Source organism: Panthera uncia, chromosome D1 (assembly GCF_023721935.1).
Source record: "Panthera uncia isolate 11264 chromosome D1, Puncia_PCG_1.0, whole genome shotgun sequence".
Lineage (NCBI taxonomy): Eukaryota > Metazoa > Chordata > Mammalia > Carnivora > Felidae > Panthera > Panthera uncia.
The window spans coordinates 17,710,300-17,728,802 of record NC_064808.1 but is presented as its reverse complement, the minus strand read 5'-3'; the positions used below and the strand labels follow the sequence as shown (position 1 = coordinate 17,728,802).

The 18,503-nt window shown below is 40.7% G+C and overlaps 1 protein-coding gene across 2 annotated transcripts in view; it reads left to right on the top strand.

Annotated features, from left to right (window-relative positions):
- ALKBH3 (alkB homolog 3, alpha-ketoglutarate dependent dioxygenase) overlaps positions 1 to 18,503 on the top strand; it is a 32,736-nt gene that overhangs the window by 7,726 nt on the left and 6,507 nt on the right. The window contains exons 7-9 of one of the 2 annotated variants that reach the window (XM_049617618.1): positions 1,423 to 1,511; positions 6,634 to 6,843; positions 17,997 to 18,442. In XM_049617618.1, the coding sequence (XP_049473575.1) occupies positions 1,423 to 1,511; positions 6,634 to 6,843; positions 17,997 to 18,050 (353 nt within the window). In that variant the 3' untranslated portion in view covers positions 18,051 to 18,442. Of the gene's footprint in view, positions 1 to 1,422; positions 1,512 to 6,633; positions 6,844 to 17,996; positions 18,443 to 18,503 lie in introns of those variants that run through there. The other variant, XM_049617611.1, reaches the window with a different exon arrangement.

Here is an 18,503-nt window from a genome sequence, read left to right as displayed (position 1 = left end):
CAGTCTTAATTAAACAGAAGAGTAGGGATTTGCCAGCCAAAAGGGACGGGGAAGAGTGTTCCAGGCAGATGAAAGAGCAGGTGGAAGGCCCAGAGGTCAGAGAACAGGGCAGGAGCCAGGAGGTGGGAGTTCAAGGAACCAGAGCATATGTGGTTTGGCTGACCTGTGCTTGACATACTTCTATCTTTTTGAGTTTGTTTGCTACCATTATTACTTCAGTGACAGCTTACCTCTTTCTTCATAGAAACCTCCAGAGCTTTCTTTTTTCCAAATCTGTTCGGCATATGTTCTTGTATGATCCTTATTGCCAGCTTTTTATCCTCATTTTAGTTTCAGTAGAAGAGTCCGGTGTCTTTCCATTTCAGCATTTGTACTCTCCTGAACTTGTAAAGATGACAGGACTCGGAGCCTGCTCCTCCGTGGTCACCCACAAGCAGCACAGCTGCTGGACCAGAGGTGTCCACTGGAGGGCGTCTATGCCCTAGCGTAAAATTTCCTGTCAGGCACGTTGTGTGAATTCAGATTTTCTGTAAAGAAAGAGGCAGAGTATACTGGCTTCATTTGTGGGACTTGGAAGTCAGAATAGGAGTCTGCTTTTTCTCCTTACTCCCAGAGATTCCACAGCAGTGGCAGACTTGGCTTTGATTGCTGGCTTTGTCATTCAAAGTAATTGTTAATTTTAGGCAAATTACAGTTACATAGTTTTCCAATTCTTGGTTTTCTGGTCTGTAAAATGGACTAATGATAATACCTATGTTGTGATAATTAAGGGAGGTAATGCATGATAAGTGCTTAGTAGAATGGCTGGTGCATACACAGTAAGCCTTCAGTGAATGTTAGCTGCCTTTATAATTATTGTTCTTATTGTAGCAGCTGATGTCAATTGTGGGAAAAAATAGTAGATTGTGGATAACCCCCTACTAAATATATTGAACATCAAAAACTTCTGACTACAATCAGCTACATGCTATGGTTGGTCAGAGCACTTTTTTCTTCATCAAAATCAAAAGGTGGCACATGGATGAACAGTTTATCTTGTTTCTTATACGGATGTTGGTGCCACAGATTCCTGCCTATGAGGGTTCAGACTCCATATCCTGCTTTTTAGACCTTCTCGAATCTGAACCTTTCTGAAGTGTGACTCCACCCTTGTTTATGTCATCACTGATGCAAACGAGTCACACGTACTCTCAGAGCTTTGCCAATACGGTTTCTGCCAACATACCTTCTTTTGTCTTCTTTCTTTGAGCTCTTACCCATTCTTCTCCTGAAATCCCATGTCCTCAAGGTGGAACCGTGGGTCAGAGCCCATCTTTATCTGCCTTTGTATTTCTCATAGCTTCTTGCACATTGCATGGTGCTCAGTAGGTACACCTTAAATAGCGTTAAACCATTTCAAAGGCCCTGTATTTTCTTTCTCAGATGTAACTTACAAGCAACCAAGACTTACAGCATGGTATGGAGAACTTCCTTACACTTATTCAAGAATCACTATGGAACCAAATGCTCACGTATGTTGGAATGTTGTTGGTATGGTTTTATAGACTGTGTACTATAAGTGTAGAGTACTATAAAATAACAGTACTATAAAATAGCTTGCAGAGTTGCATGATGGTTCCTAGTTTAAAAAATCCTCTGGGTTCAAACACTGAGTCTTTGTGCTTGTCACTCTTGATGTGCTTTTTGATCTAGAGATAAACTCTGAGGATGAGAAAAAAATTGGAACTAGAATAAACTGGAACCAGACTCAAGGATTTCAGGAAGAGGAACCATTTCTTCACATCCCTCCCTTCCCCCAGCTTTTCTGGCCATAGCCTTCTGTGTACACCCTTGTACACGTTTGCTGTGGAGCCAAGTTCTTATGACTGGCCAGTGAGGTCAGAACATCTCCTTCCATTTCTCAGGCTCTTTTGCCATTTGTGAAAAAATCTGGTATTTTTCTTGTTGACTTTGTACTCGTTCTGTGGCTGTAGTTCTTAGACTTACATCTTATCATTGCTTTGGCTTATTTCTTATTTCACATCTTTTGTTTTTAAAAGTTTCCATGACAGTAGACAAAGAGATTCTAGTATATAAATGAAGCTTGTCCAAAGGATAGAGTTAAGGTCCAAGAAATAGCTCCCTGTTTAGTTCCTGGAATCTTGCCCTCTGGCAAATAATTTTATGCTTTATTGAAAGAGACTTTGAAGAAAATGGAGTTTTGCTTAATGGCTTTGGGATACATAGAAATATGACACATTTTAGAGCTTCTAGTAATTTGTTGTAATAAACTACCACTTTACTAACATGTTCAGGGACAGAATATTGATGGGGATGGGAGTGGGGACATGGCTTTTTCACATAAGGAGATAGCTGCATGCTTTTGTTTGTAGGGCTGCATTTAGAATGTGACCCAGGGAAAGGCTGAGACCCTTTATATCTGAGGTTGATTTGGAAACATGAAGAGAACGAAATTAGATCAATCCAACAGATGGCTGGCCACGTTTCTGTCAGAATTAATTTACCTTCTTGTCAACAGCCATAGCAGAGAAGTTGAGGATTAAACGGGCTCTGGGGAAGAAGTTCTTTGTCATCATTTTAGCTCATCTTTTAAAACAGGATTTCTCAACCTTGGTGTTACTGACATTTTGGGCTGGGTAATTCTTTGTTGTTGGGCTGTCCTGTACGTTGCAGGATGTTTAGCAGTATCCATGACTTGTACCCAGTAGATGCCAGAAGCACTCTTCACCCAGTTGTGACAACAGAAATGACTCCAAACATTGCCAGGCATCTGCTGGGGGCGGGCGGAGAGGGGGGCAGAATTACCCTTGGCTGAGAACCACTGCTTTAGAATAAACATAAGGCACATGAGATATCCTGATAGAATGGCTGTTTACACTTTGAGGACTTTTTGACAACCCTTCAAAAGAATTTTTTAATGACAGTCTTTTTCTTACAATGTATGTAATATGAATTTATTATTGGAAATTTAGAAACTATAGATAAGCATGAAGAATATTAAAATTTTGGATAATTCTTCCAGCTAATGTTTGGCTCCAGTCTTTTTTTTTTTTTTTAGGTAAATATGTAGAGTTTTTCTATAAAAATAACAATTAGGTATACTGCATTTCATTTAACTATATCCTTAACATATATCATTGAATAGTCTTTTACATCGTATTTAATAGCTACATAATATTCCATAATCTACGTGTACATACCCTAATTTATTGAAGCAAGCTTTTTTGTTAGATGTTAAGGTTGTCAAATTAGAATTCTTTAATTTGAATTTGGCTGGCTTATAACTTTGTATTTACTGCTAACAGATTTAGTTTGTTTATATCCCATCTTGAACAAAATCAAAAGAGATGCCTCTTTCATAGATTTTTTTAAGGGTATATGTGTGTGTTGGGGGTTCTTGTTTAATTTTAACTTTAAAAATTATTATTACCTCAAGCTTAATAACCCAAAGCACAGAGGCAAATTCAGTCAGAGGTTATTAAACTTCCTTTAGTCTTTCTTGACCTAAATCTTATATGAAGCCGATGTGTGAAAACCAAGGAGTGCCTTGACTGGCTGGGGTCCCCCCAGCTTGACCCTTCTTCTGTCCTCCCATAATCCCAGAGAGACACCTCTGTGGTACCTAGGACTGTGCAAAACACTTTGAAATCCACTGAATAGGTCCTTTTACTTCTGTGATTCATATTTTCTCATACTCTTTTCCTCAAATGTCTTTTAAGGATAGAATGCCTTCACTGAACGGTGAGATGATGCTGAATTTTAATTTAGACATTCAGTTCTGAGGGATCTGTATATAGAGTATTGGTTGGAGAGTCTAAATTAATCCTCTAGTTCATTATCCCCTTTTTTCTCCTTACTTCGCCACCAAAAATAGCCAGTAAAAATATATACCCACTTAGAAACATAATGCAAACTTGGAGTTATCACAGTGCTCAGTCCCTAAGCAAGTCAGGGAAGTGCTAATTAGTTTCCCAGTCACATTGCAGAAAAGCTATCTTCCTCTTTTATTTCTGGTTTTTCTTGCTAGGTGTATAATTCTAGCATCTGATCTTTATCTCCGTGAAGATAATAGCCATAAAACAAATAGGAAATACAGCTTGCTAACATTATTATGGAATTTCACTTTGACATTTATTCTCTTGAACATAGGTTAGTTTAATAACATTTATGTTTTACTGATGTGAGTTTGGTTTGTTGTTGTCGTTTATTTTAAAAAATCCTCTGCTTAGAATGTAATGTTCATATCCATAATAAGGAACCCCAGTTTACCACAATTTCTACATCACAGCAAAGCTGAGTGATTCCTTGGCAGTTTTTTACCTGACAGTAGCCATGGGATATACTTAGAATATTATGCTTGCCTTGCTGAATGTGTATTCCTTCACTGCAGTACATTGAACATGACTTTGAAGGGATTCTTTAAAGTAGAGTTTTTAAAGTAGACTCTGTGGATACCTGGAAGGGTCCACTAAATCCTTTTGGGGAGTCTACAGGTCAAAACTATCTCTGTAATAATACTAAAACTATATGATACGTGACACTTTCACTGTGTCGAATTTGCATTGACGATACAAAAGTAATGGTGGATAGAACTGTTGGTATCTTAGCATGAATCAGGGTGTTGTTGCCAGACTATTATGAGTAATCACAGTATTCTTCCCCACCATGCACTTCCAGTTTAAGAAAAAAAAAAAAGCTGATTTCATTTAAGAATGTTCCTCGAAGCAGTAAACATTACTACTTTTATTAAGTCTCAATATTTGAGTTCATCTCTCTTTAATAGTTTGATGAAATGGAAGGTATGCATAAAGCACTCCTGCTACAAAGCCAAGTATAATGGTTGTCAAGGAAGAACACTTGTGTGATTGTTTAAGCTATAGCTGAACTATCTGCTTTTATCATGGACCACATTTATTTGGAAGAACAACTAACAGACAAACTGTAATTATTCAGACTTGAGTATTTGGCAGACGTAAATGAATGAAGTGACTGTCACTTCAAGGGGAACAGTAGATATGATTTGTTACTTATAAAAGTTGAGTTTCCAAGCAAAATTACTAATTTGGAAAAAGTCATATCTGTCACTTTGAGCCTGACCTCTTCCTATTACTTAGACTTTTCTGATGAGATCATTGGTAATATTAATGGATATGATTTTTTATATCGTATAATGAAATGTGTCAGCAGGAGATCTGCATTACTCATTGGATCAATATTTTCCACATGACCAATACTTGATATTACAGAATCATGCAAGATTAAAAGACTCATTCAAAGTGCAGTCTGGCCCAGTGGATTTAAATGTAAGAGAATATGAGAAGTTTATTGATATGGTTTCAGATTCCACACTGTAACTAACCTTTAAGAAATCAGTACTTGTTGAGTTTTGGTGTAATATCAAAGAATATCCACAATTATTTGGAAAGGCTGGAAAAGACTCCTCCATTTTCTAACTACATATCCGTGTGAAGCCAATTTTCTTCATATACTTCAACAAAAACAACATATTGTAACAGATTGAATGCAGAAGCAGATAGGAGAATCAACTCTCTTGAAACAAACATTAAAGATATATGCAAAACAGTGCTACTTTTCCTGCCATTTTTTTTGTATTGGAAGATACAGTTATTTTTCATAAGATAATATTTGTATTAACATATAATGGGTTTGTATTTTTTTTAATGAATTAACCAATAGTTTAATTTTTTTAGTTTTAATTTTTAACATGATAAACATCATAGCTGCATCTATATAAACAGGTTCTTTGGGGGTCCTCAATCATTTTTGATAGTGGTGTGAGAACCACTGTCATAAAGGAAGCTCTGTAATGCACTTGGGGTTTCTTGGAGAAAGGACAGAATTCTAACAACTAATACAGCCATGCTGATTGTAACTCCCCAAGTACAGCATAAGGTCAGGGGTCATAGCTTCCTGTAGTATATGTGGCAAGACTGTGTTCCAAATATAAACTACATACGAGAACTGGGTGCTCAGGAGACAGGGCTGTGGAATCTGTTTAAACTGTATGTAGTTCACAGCCCATGTATTTATCAAGGCCACGTCATGATTCCATTCTGTACAATGTTTTTTCCTTCTAGGTTCTATTTTTAGGAAGGTAGCCACTCTGGAAATTATTAAATACCTTTTTTAAAAGCAATTCTGTCATTCATGATAAAATAGAAATCGAATGAACAGAGAGCCACCCAGCAGAAAAGTTGTTTGATTCCTCAGACTTCAGTCTGTATCTGCCAACTACCTGGCAACCCATCAGCCACGGCAGCAGAGCCCAGACTATTCCACTCGCCTTCTTAATGACTCACTGAGGTGACTGCCCTGAATATAATGACACTTGCTTTTTTGTGGGGTCATGTATTTAACACAGAACAGTTGAGATGGGTAGAAAGGCTTGGTCCTCATGATAGTGCTGTACCAAATTTTAGTACCTTAATAAAATGATAGAGGTCAATTTGCTTCAAAATAGAAATAATGGGAGGGAATTAAACTATTCCTCTTGCCATTGGTTATTGCATTCCAAGTGTGTTTTGCTTATTCCATGGCCCTGTTGATTTAAGACTGACTTTGCACTTTCTGTTTTACATGTGGCTGCCCCTTCTCTTGGCCTGATGATTGCAGTGGCATCCTGTGCTGCTCACACTGAAGGACCAGATTGAAAAGAACACTGGCCACACCTTCAACTCCTTGCTCTGCAACCTTTACCGAAATGAGAAAGACAGTGTCGACTGGCATAGTGACGATGAACCGTCGCTAGGGAGCTGTCCCATCATTGCTTCTCTGAGTTTTGGTGCCACACGCACTTTTGAGATGAGAAGGAAGCCCCCACCAGTGAGTATTCTCTCTCTTTTTTTTTTTCATGTTCTTCCTGCCTTCTAATATTCTGTGAAAAAAGTAGAGTTCTTAAAAGCTGCTGTTTTCAGGTTTAGAGGGTAAGAGTACATGTTTTGTTGTTGAAACATGTTCAACTGATCGCCTACCCCATGGTTACCTTTTGTCTCCCAGAGTGGCCGTTTATTCATTCATTCACTTATCCAACAGAAATTGCTTGCCATGTGCTAGGCTTCGGGGGCTCATTTCCTTTGGTGGAAAGAACAGAGATAGCTCCTGTCCTCATGGATACAGGGGATAGACAGATGTTACTAATTACTGAAATGAATGAAATTATGATAAGTGCTGTGAAGGAGGGGCTTATAAAGGGAAGACTCGAGCTGGGAGGTACAAGACTGGAAAGGAAGAAGGCATGAGGAAGACACCCCTGAGGAAGGCTTCATTGTAAGTCTTCTCCTTGGCAGTGTTGCCACCTTTCTGGAAGGGAACATCGTGAGCATCGTCATTGCCTTCTTAGCCATCTTCTGAAATACAGATGAACCTGTAATTCTCTCAGAAAGAGGAAGTTCAAGCCAAATTCTCAGAGATGGTTGTCCAAATTCAGGGAGAGAAGCAGTAACTAACCATAATAACTTTAGTTTTCCGTCCTGGGTTTTACATATGTTACAGGATATTTCAGGGACACTAGGAGTTTTGACTTTCTTAAATCAAAAAAGTATAAGATCCTAGGATTAAGATAGGTAGAAAGGTAGTAGAAACTCAAAGAAAAGAGCAAACCTCTACCAAATGATCTTATTATCTTTGTGTCTTTCTCTTACCAAGGTTCCCAGTCATTTAGTTTATAACAGTAAACCAGAGCCAGTCAGTGTGGAAAGGCTTATAAGGCTGTGTTTAGAATATGACCTAATCCAGACCAAATAATTATTAGCCTGCCAGTGCTCATGTCTGTTCTTCATCAGATATGCTTCCTCTAAGAACATAGTTAATGGACTGGGCTGCTTTCCTGACATGTATTTCGGTTTCCAAGCATGGTATTTTGAAGCATATTGTGTTATTTTGCATTTATGCCATTAGGCAGCTTTTGTTGGTATAATTTCCCTTGATTAGGTTTTCTTTGCTTTGTTTCTTTGGTCTGTGCTAGCAGGGGATTGTCAATTGCCAGTGATGTATTGAGTGAACTTGCTTCTGAGCAGTTTGGCCTTCCCAGTTTCATTGGTGATTGATTAGCTTTCTCCTGTACCAGGGGGAGTACCACTTGAGAAGCAGACGACCCAACCTTTGCCATACTCTCTTTGGATATGGTTATGCTTTTATATGCGGCCTTCTACTCGGTGAAAACCCAGTCAGATAAATTACATGAATAATTCATCCTGCCCTTGGTAAGGCTCCTGTTATGTGAATAGCAGAGGAACACCACATGTTTCATTTTTAAGTTCAGATCCTCTTCTCAAGCCGGACATAACCACACCAACTTTTTGTCAAGCCTGGTCCTGGGATCTGGCTGTAGCAGTAATTGAGTAAGATGAATTCGTCTTTTCCCTCCTGGTGCTGTGCCTTCCTATGGAAGTCACCCTTCCATCTCTCCGAGTGGCACGTCCGCTGGTAGAGCCAGCACGATGTTTGGGATAATCCTCACTTGCAGCTGTACAGGTATTTTCTTTGTTGCCAGGTGGTTACTTGTGCAATCACTGTTTCTTTACACACATACATTCACATACACATACACACCACCCCCTTCTTAAAAACACTTGTGGCCTGTTTACAGATTTGAAGCTTAAGGATTCCCAAAGCATGCTTTCTGGATAATTAGTTTTACTGTAGAAGCAGTTTCCAGTCATTAAGCATTAGCAGTGTTCTTGTGCCCAGAATATTCCCATTCCATTTCCCCTCCAGGCAACTGAAGGTCTTCATTTTCGCATATAAAGACATTATTCGTGGCCATCAAGAGCTATTTCTTGGTAATAAACCTCACTTATGTTATAGGTTAACGAGTAGATGGGTAATACAACTACCACACAGCCTTGTGTCCGAAAGCAACCATTTGGAATAAAGATCTCTATTTGAGGGAGATGGCCCATACTGAAGGTTTATCTTTTGAAGTCTTACAGTTTATTTTGAGGAGTGTAGTGAAAGCACAGGTCATGAAATACTAAAGATGTGGTAAAGTCCCTGTAATTGTCTGCTAGTAGCAAGGGAATCTGCACTACACTCATGATGGCAGATTTGATAAAAATATAGACCTAATAAGTAAGAAAATTCATCTGAGATCTTAAAGTTGGCTGAGAAAACAGATTTGGGAAGAAATATAAAGGTGTCAATGCCTCACCTCAGACTATTGACTGTAATCAGTTTTGGCTTCCTGCGCCATCGTAATTATGATTAATTTTGAAGTAATTGCATGTCCTTTCAATTCTGGCTTTTGTTTAAAATAGGAAAATTGAATACATATTAAAAAAAAATTTTTAAAAAGGTTGGGGGGGGCGCCTGGGTGGCTCAGTCGGTTGAGCATCCAACTTCAGCTCAGGTCATGATCTCGCGCGGTCTGAGTTTGAGCCCCGCGTCAGGCTCTGTGCTGACAGCTCAGAGCCTGGAGCCTGCTTCAGATTCTGTCTCCCTCTCTCTTTGCCTCTCCCCTGCTCATGCTCTGTCTCTCTCTGTCCAAAATAAATAAATATTTAAAAAAAATTTTTTTTAATGGGAAAATTGAAGGGTGCCTGGGTGGCTCAGTGAGTTAAGCGTCCGACTTCGGCTCAGGTCATGATCTCACAGTTCGTGAGTTCGAGCCCTGCATCGGGCTCTGTGCTGACAGCTCAGAGCCTGGAGCCTGCTTCGGATTCTGGGTCTCCCTCTCTATCTACTCCTCCCCTGCTCATGTTCTACCTCTCTCTCCTTCAAAAATAAATAAAAACATTAAAAAAAAGGTTTTTTTAATGGGAAAATTGGAGGTTAATATATTGGGAATTTTAATCATGCATTACTGAACCCACTTTATTTAAAAATGGCTTTTTCCCCCCCAGAACCTGTAAGTTCAATTCTTGGGTAAACAAGACCCAAGTTTAAACTTTTGGAAAGACTTGTTCAAGTTTTTTAACATAGATTTCAAAAAATTCAGGGCTCCACAAATCTAGCTAAACTAGAAGTGCACAGAAGCCTTTCTTTGAGTTGACAGCCTTAGGGTGCATCATCTTTATCTTATTATAATGATCTCTTTTCTGAAGGATTGAAAGGAAGTGGTTATTGCAAATCTGTGTCTACTTTTCTTTCTAAACTCCAGTGAGAGCTCTGAGAACATGACTCATGATTCATACAACTCAAGGTAAAAGCATAAATTAAAAAGCATAAATTACGTTAGTCTTCTGTGTAGAATTTGTAGGAGTCTGACTTTCTGTCAGGAAACTCTTAGGAACCTAACTTAGTATGCCACTGTAGGTTGTAATTTTCATGTCTGTCAACAAGACATTCGGAATGTTAGAGGTTGTGGGAGGGTATCTCTTGTCAAAATCCAGTTCGTTTTAACCTATCAGAAGGGAATCTAAATACCTGTTTGGCTTGAGTCAGAGTTTCTCATCTGGAAGTGACATAGAAGAATCATAAGATTTTTGTGTACTTTATTCAAGTATGCAGTTTGAGACAGAAAAGCATATGTTTTGGGCCACTTTTTCTTTTTTTTTTTTTTAAACATTCAGTCTCCTCCACCCCTGCAGCAGCTGTTTGTTGTGCAGTCTGGCACTTTAGGCGGATCTCTGTAGCTGCTGCTCTTCTGAAAGCTGCCCCAGTTCTACACATTGCATTCCTCACAATTTCTCCCTGTGCCGAGATGGTGAGGAGATCTTTGTTTTCCTAAGTATGAGGGCCTCTCTGATTCATACAGTTGGCTCAGTCAGCTTCATGCATGCATCATCCCCAGGACAGACATTTCTCTCCCCCAAGAGATCCTTCTTCACTGTCCTCTAGTCCAAGTCAGGCAGCTCCTGCCCGTTCAGTTTGATTTCAGAGTAACTTACATTTCCTTTAATGGTAACAAGGTACCTGGGGGCATGGTAGACTTGCTTGATCTTGCCGTTCCATTCATCCCATCCCTTCTTTTGTTAATTCAGTTAAAGACAGAGTGGATGGCACCATATCTGTCTTCCAGACAATATCAGGATATACTATCTCAAGACAGAAAGCTTACCAAATATACTTGAGTAGACGTTTTTTAGAAACCAAGAACCTTTTTTTATTCTATCAAGCTGGGCTCATTAAAGTTTGTCTACACTCCTTGTCCCAAACCTAGTTGTACTTTCCGAAATGCATCGTGTCCCTGCTGTAAAGATTAGTCTCGTTCTTTTCCCAGCTAGCTTTAATTCTATACTGAAAAACAAGCCAGAAAAGGAACCACAAAAGCCATTTGGCAGGCTGCTATTTCTCTGTCGGTTACCATGGAAACCGTGATGGCTGAGTTGGGGGGATATTAGATAATAGCAGGAAGTTTGTGATGTGCTGGAGGTTTAGATGCCAAAAGCCTTGTTTTTGTAGCACATTATGTATGGGTAAGCTCTGTCTTTGATCAGCCGAATCCTAAAAAATATCCACCTCAGGGTGATTGAGTTGAGGCAAGTTCAGCATTTCTGTAGCCACTTCTCTCTCTAACACCTTCTGAAGAATGTGAACCTTATTGGTAGCACCAGAAGAGATGGTTGGAAAACCACTTCCTATGGTGGAGGCTCTGAGAGTCCCCAGTGAATTGGAGTTCCTACTACCTATCTTGGTAATTGATTTTTTGCCCACTACTGGGAAGAGTGGAGTATGAAAAGGTCAGTTTGATCATAAATACTGATATTTTTCCAGAACCTCAGAAGAAATGAAGATCTTAGAATCCAAAATACTGTAATACTGACTAGCTTAAATTTGAAAGGTGACTGGGGCGCCTGGGTGGCGCAGTCGGTTAAGCGTCCGACTTCAGCCAGGTCACGATCTCGCAGTCTGTGAGTTCGAGCCCCGTGTCAGGCTCTGGGCTGATGGCTCCGAGCCTGGAGCCTGCTTCCGATTCTGTGTCTCCCTCTCTCTCTGCCTCTCCCCCGTTCATGCTCTGTCTCTCTCTGTCCCAAAAATAAATAAAAAACGTTGAAAAAAAATTAAAAAAAAAAAAAAAAAAAAGAAAGGTGACTAAATTACACTGTGCAGTATTTCATGGAGCGGTAACTGAACCTCCGCTTTAGCACCCCACTGCTGCTGGCCCAGTCATCCATATTGCTTTTTTTTTTTTTTTTTAACTTTATTTATTTTGAGAGTGAGAGAGCGAGAATACGAATGGGGAAAGGACAGAGAGAGACAGGGAGAGAATCTCAAGTAGGCTCCGTGCTCAGCATGGAACCCCATGCGGGACTCGCGCCCACAAACCATAAGGTCATGACCTGAGCCGATATCAAGAGTCAGACAGTCAATCCACTGAGCCGCCCAGGTGCCCCCAGTCATCCATATTTCTTAATCAGCCCCTCTTCCGATTATAGCATCTATTCTGAGGAGTTACAAGAAATACTGGAAAGAAATTGTTAATAATCATCCTTCTTTCAATATATCCCTAAATGAAGTCTAGAAAGTCAGTTTTTATTTTTTGTATCTGTCACTGATGGTAAAAAGCACCTATCTTCCTCATTTATATCTCTTTTTTTTGCAAATGGGGTGATGATTGGTAGCTACTTTATCGGAGCAATAGAAAAGTTACCCCATGAAAGGCACGATGAAAGTTTTTGCAATAATCAGTGAATTTTTAAGCTGTTAAGAATAGTAGATGCCACAGTGACTTTTCAGATGTGGAAAATTGGAAAAGGAAATGAGTAGTAGTGAAACCAAAATCCCAAGATTCCCTTGGCCTGTGAAATGGAGTAGAAGGGAGACTCGCAGAGGGTGAAGTGGCCTGTGGAACGGGAATGGTGACTGAGTTTTTGAGCTGCTATCTCTAGGGCTAGTTAGTGGTTTGGAGAGAGTGAGTGAGTGGGTGGGTAGATGAAAATGTGCATGTTTGAGCAGATAAAGCTAAGTAGTTTTAGTAAGACTGAATTATCTTCAGACTTGAAATCCCATAAGAGTTGGAATCATCATTTGCTGCCTTGGGGCCTTGTCTCAGTTGGAATCCATACCCTCACTGCCACTGGGAAGAATTCACTTTTTGCCAAGGACCATCTAGTTTTATAGTGCCACCAATGGTCCTTTTAGTCTTGGGAGAACAACCTTTTCCAAAGTGATTCATCAAATTTGCATGTGATTAGGAATGGGGTCTGCTTCCAAACTTGTCTTTTTAAAACAGTGTCCCAATGTGAGAATTTTTTCCTCCCTTTGCCATACTCATAAAAACTATTCCTAACCCTTCTGGTGATGTTCTCCTCTTTCCCAAGTGCAGTTTTCATGGTAGATGACTGCTTAGCTGGGCAGAAGAGAGCTGAGGAAGGAGAAGGAGGCCCCACAGCAGAGCAGAGTGAGCAAGCGAGGAGCAGAGCAGGTGATAAGATGGGGAGAGTAGACAGGGGCCAGATCATGCAGAGGCTCAGGAGCCTCAGGAAGGAGCAGATTTTAAGTACATCAGGAAGCATGGAAATGTGTTAAGCAGAAGAATGACATGATCTGATGGATAATTTTATAAAAGTCAGTTGCTGCTGTGTGGAGCCTGGACTAAAAAGGAGCAAGAGTGGAAGCCAGGAGACCAGTTAAGAACTTTTTATACCTTGTGCATACCTGGGACCAAGGCAGAGAAGGACAGAGGTGGCCAGGTCAATGACATGAGCTCAGAGGAACAGGGATTTTTTTTTTTTTTTTTTTTTTTACATTTACTTATTTATTTATTTTTGAGAGACAGAGACAGAACACAAGCAGGGGATGGGCAGAGAGAGAAGGAAACACAGAATCCGAAGCGGGCTCCAGGCTCCGAGCTGTCAGCACAGAGCCCAACGCAGGGCTCTAATTCACAAACCGCGAGATCATGACCTGAGCCGAAGTCGGACGCTCAACTGATTGAGCCCCGCAGTTGCCCCTGGAGCAGGGATTTTTAAGAGAGGTATGGCAATAGTGGTCTGAAATTGTTAATGTGGATTATCTCCTGGCTCTCTGGATGGGACAGACAAGATCACTTTCCACATGAGAAGTCTTCAGAGATTTGAAATCCTGGAGATGGCTAGGTTTCAGTTAAGACAGGCAAGTCAAGGGAACGTTCAGAGCACATGAGGTTGGGGATCTAAGGGTGTTTGCTCATCACTGACTGGGAATTCCAAAGGACATAGTGCACAGGGGCAGGAAGGAGAGAGTTTGGGGAGGCGGTGGGAAAGGGGGAGTTGTGTCTGATCAGGTGATGTCCAGGAACGGGTTGGGAATGAGTTGTCTTGTTTTAATGGATGACTAGAGAACCCTGCACTTTTGCTAGTGACTGAGATCAGCTGGATGTCAGACATGGTGGAATTTGTCCTCATATGCTCATAGAGGAAGGAGAACATTAGTTTCTGTTTCTACAGTCTTGGGGGTGGGGGAGCTCTTTCAAGATAGCAGTTTCTTTAAGTTGCATTTCTTGGAAATATATTGCCAAGAACGAAATCATCATTTCATGAAGTCTTCTGATTTTAAATGAACATTCAGTGTCTCTAGAATGACTGTAACAGTAAGTGTAAAGCCATGTTTATTTTTGCCGAAATTCAGTACCTTCTTGCCCCCATGCTACCCCCCAGTACTATGTCAGCAACAAAGCTGAACAACAAACGCTGTCAGCAGGCATTTCACTCCATTTGCCTTTCAGTGTGTCCAGTCCAGAAGGAAAGGCAAGAGTTCTCATCTAGTCTGATGTACAGTGCTAAGTTTTAGATGCCTGCAGAGAGAGCCTCCGTTGCATTGAACAATTGCCCAGACCTCCCAAGCAAGAGGTCGGGAGGTCTTAATGAACTATTGAGATCACTGGTCATCCCTGGGATAGGGTGATTGATTGCCCATACCAGTCCCTCATGCTTACTTCGTATTCTCACACACCTCATCAGAACCTTCCATGGTAAATCAGTACCAAAAATCAGGAAAGAGTTGGGTAAACACCCAAAGATTTGAATCTGGCACAGGAGTTTAAAACCGGTTATGAATAGATAACCTTGGCGATTTCAGATCTATGCTCTTCCAGCAGCCTTTTACTTTTAGCAGATCTTATTTCAGAAAGAGCTGCTTTTCTTTTTAAAGTAATGTATTTCAGATCAATATTGAGGGTGCCATCATTTAAAGCGTGGTTTGAGTCAGCAGAATAACTAGAGATGACATTGTCGGGTCCTAGCTTTATTCTCTTTCCATAAAAAATAATAAAAAATGATACCACTGTGAACAGTAAGTCCAGCTGTGTTCTTGTATCAACACTGTAGGAACAGTTTCGTATTCCAAATACAGCTGCAAGTTTAGGTGATCCATGAAGCAGTCTAGAAGCCAGCCAGGTTCTCAAAGGCAAGGGAACACCACAATTTGATTGGGAAAACAAGCTGAAAAAAATCTTTAAAAAAGCAGAGAGGGAAACTTTATTGGCATAGTCATAAGTTGGGAGATAGGGCAAGTAAATGGACAGCTGGCCCTCAGCAGGTTAAGCGGCTGTAACACGGGCTAACATTCAGTTTTCAATAATCATTTCAGTCTGCAAAAAAGCCTTAATCATACTTGTCAATCAGTTCTACCATGTATCTGATCCTTGGACCAGAAAGCTGGGGAAATCTCTTTATATCTGTTACCATCTTGAGAAAACCCTTTGCTTGACTCTGCAGACGTTCTTACTTACATCTGGGGTGGTTTTGGGTTTGTTCACTTGCTTTTGAAGTACAAATTCGGGAGTAAGTTTTCTGTCTGCAGTTTCCCTTTCCTTACAACTTAATTCACTCTTAAAACACCTGTTCTATAGATCCACCCCACCACTTTGCTAATATACAGATACCATTGTCCAAAAAAGCCTTTTCTCGATTGTCATTCTGTTCTTCCTTGTAATATCCGTATCCATCACCTCACTGCTGGAAACTCGGCCATTTCTTAGCTCCCTTTTCCTTTCCTATTCTCACACTTTTCTCATTGCTATTTCCATACCTTTTTAAAGGTTTTTCCTTTACATTCAGCCTCTAAAGTGTGGATATTCAAGATTATCTTTGATTCTGTTATCTTTGTTTATATGAGTTTTTAGGAGATTATAAACTGGCAATAGATTGTAAATGCCATATGGGCAAGGTCAGTTTCTGTCTTATGTCTCCAGGATTTAGCATTTTGTGTGTGTGTGTGTGTGTGTGTGTGTGTGTTGGTTATATAAGTTAATAAACAAGATTTCACTTGCTCTTATGGCTTCAACTGTTCCTTCTTTGGTGGAGTGACTTCTGAATCTCTTATCTCCAGCTTTGACTTTTATCTCACTTATACATCACATGTACATATTCACAGGACATTGCCACCTATAATAGCACATGTGACTTGACCTGAAAATATAAAATCAGATTTATTGTTCTCTCAGAAAACTCCACAGTTCCATCTGCTAATAAGTCCATTTATGTTCACGATACCACTGTTCTCTTGGTCAGGTTCACGTGTAAGTTATTTTTAGTTCTTTCCTGTTCTCTTAATTGTTTTAATTCCCAGATCTTCTTAATTTGTTCTTGAATCCCTCCCCTAGTGGCCATCTTTATCCCAGGCTCTTTTTACCACATACCTAAGGTACTGAAATGTCTTTTAATTTCAATCTTCTCTCCCAGTTCTATTTGATGCCCAGATGCCAGCTATTTTCAGGAATAGGTCACTCTCTCTCTCTCTATCTCCTCTCTTCTCTGTCCCACAATTACTAACTGAGCACCTACTATGTGTCAGGTGCTATGCTCAAATCTGGGGATATAGCAGTGAATATGACAAGTATGGGGCCTTTCTCATGGAGGTCATAGGAGCTAGACTACAATCAAATGAACAAAGAGCAACGATCACAACTTAAATAGAAGGTGGGAGACTCTGTGGTACTGCTGGTTTGGACTAAGGTGGTGGCAGTGGGGATGAAGAGAAGAGGATGAACTTGAGGCATGATTTTGAAGGTGAACCAATAAAACTTGCATTTCTACTTTAGAGGTAAGGGTAAGAATCGAGAGTGACTCCCAGGTTCATGGCTTGAGCAGTTGGTGGGTAGCTCTTCGGAGGAGGAGGAACAGGGACTTTTGCATTTGATTGTGGTCTTGTTGAAGGAGGATTCATAAATGGAGTTAAGAGTTCTTCTTCTACATGCTAGGTTGAAGAAGCCTGAGACTTCCAGTGGGAAGTAGGCCATTGGCTGTATAGGTCTGTGGTTCAGATGACAGGCCTATGCTGGAGACGTCATCTGGAAATTGTCAGAATAACAACAGGAAAGTGATGATGATAAATAACAAATGTGTAGTGTTGACTCTGTGCCTGGCCCTGTTCTAAGTGCTTTATATTCAATCTTCCAGGAATCCCATGAAGTCGATACCACTATTATCCCTGTTGTACAGATGAGGTGGCTGAAGCATCCTGTCAAATCACTTAGGCAGTGTGGCTCAGACAACCGTTGAACTGAGTTAGAACTAGTAATGTAGATAATATGGAAAGCTATGGAATTGCACATCATCATTCAGGGCAAAAGAAGAGCAGAGAGCCAAGATTGAGCTCACTCACTGCTTTCATCGCTCTGTTTTCCAACTCAGGAGCCTTTATTTGCTCCTACTGGAACAAAAGATAAAATGTCAGTTCCTTAGCCAGACTGTCAAATCTTTACATAATCTGTGCCCAGTCTGCCCTGGTGTCTTGCCGTTCCCTGTGTGATCGCCCCATTGTGCGAGGTCATCTCTCTGCTCTCCCTTGCGCTCGCTCTCTGCCTTCTCATTAATGTGCTCCTCTCCGGGATTCAAGGGCCCACTGTAGCCTTGAAGCCTCCAGTGCAGAAACTAATCATAGTTACTGCATGTCAAGGGCTTCCTGAGAGCTCGGAAAATGAGAAACAGGTTGCGGGCCCCCACTTTGTCCTTTCTGCTCATTTGCGTTTGGTTTTATCAGCATCTTCTTGGTAAAATGATGGAAAATTTTCACATAAGTAGCTCATCGACTTACCAGGATCAGGATCACTTGAAAAATCAAAGGTCTCACTGTAGACTCAGACCACTAACTCGGAACTATATTTTGCTTTCAAGGGCCTTTTCTCCTTGAGTTGGGTCGCTGAAATTAAGAATGTGTGCCTGAAGTGACATGTGTGTCCTGAGCTTTCTGTCAAGCACTACCATGTGGAATGGCGAAGCAGGATCAAAGAAGCCCAGCAGATCATAACTGGCCTTGCTCGGGAGCTTCCAGGCTAGGTAGAATGACGAGACGTGGGCATAAAAGGGGTCAGGCGATGGGTCCATCAGCAGCACGGCTGGGCCACTCCTGAGGTGAATCTGGTTCTCAGACTTGCTTATGCTGCCCAGTGTTTGAAAAGAAATTGTATTACTTGCCAAAATTTATAACTCGGGAGATTTTTCGTAAAAAATCCCATTTCTTATCTTCCCTGGAAAACCCAGAAAATCAGACAAACCTGAGGCAATGGTGAGTTGGAGCTGCAGAGTGGCTACACCTGTGTGCAGGCCCGTGCTCTCCGGTTCTCCGTGGCCCCTGCTCCCCACTCCCCACTCCCCACTCCCCACTCCCCACTCCCCACTCCC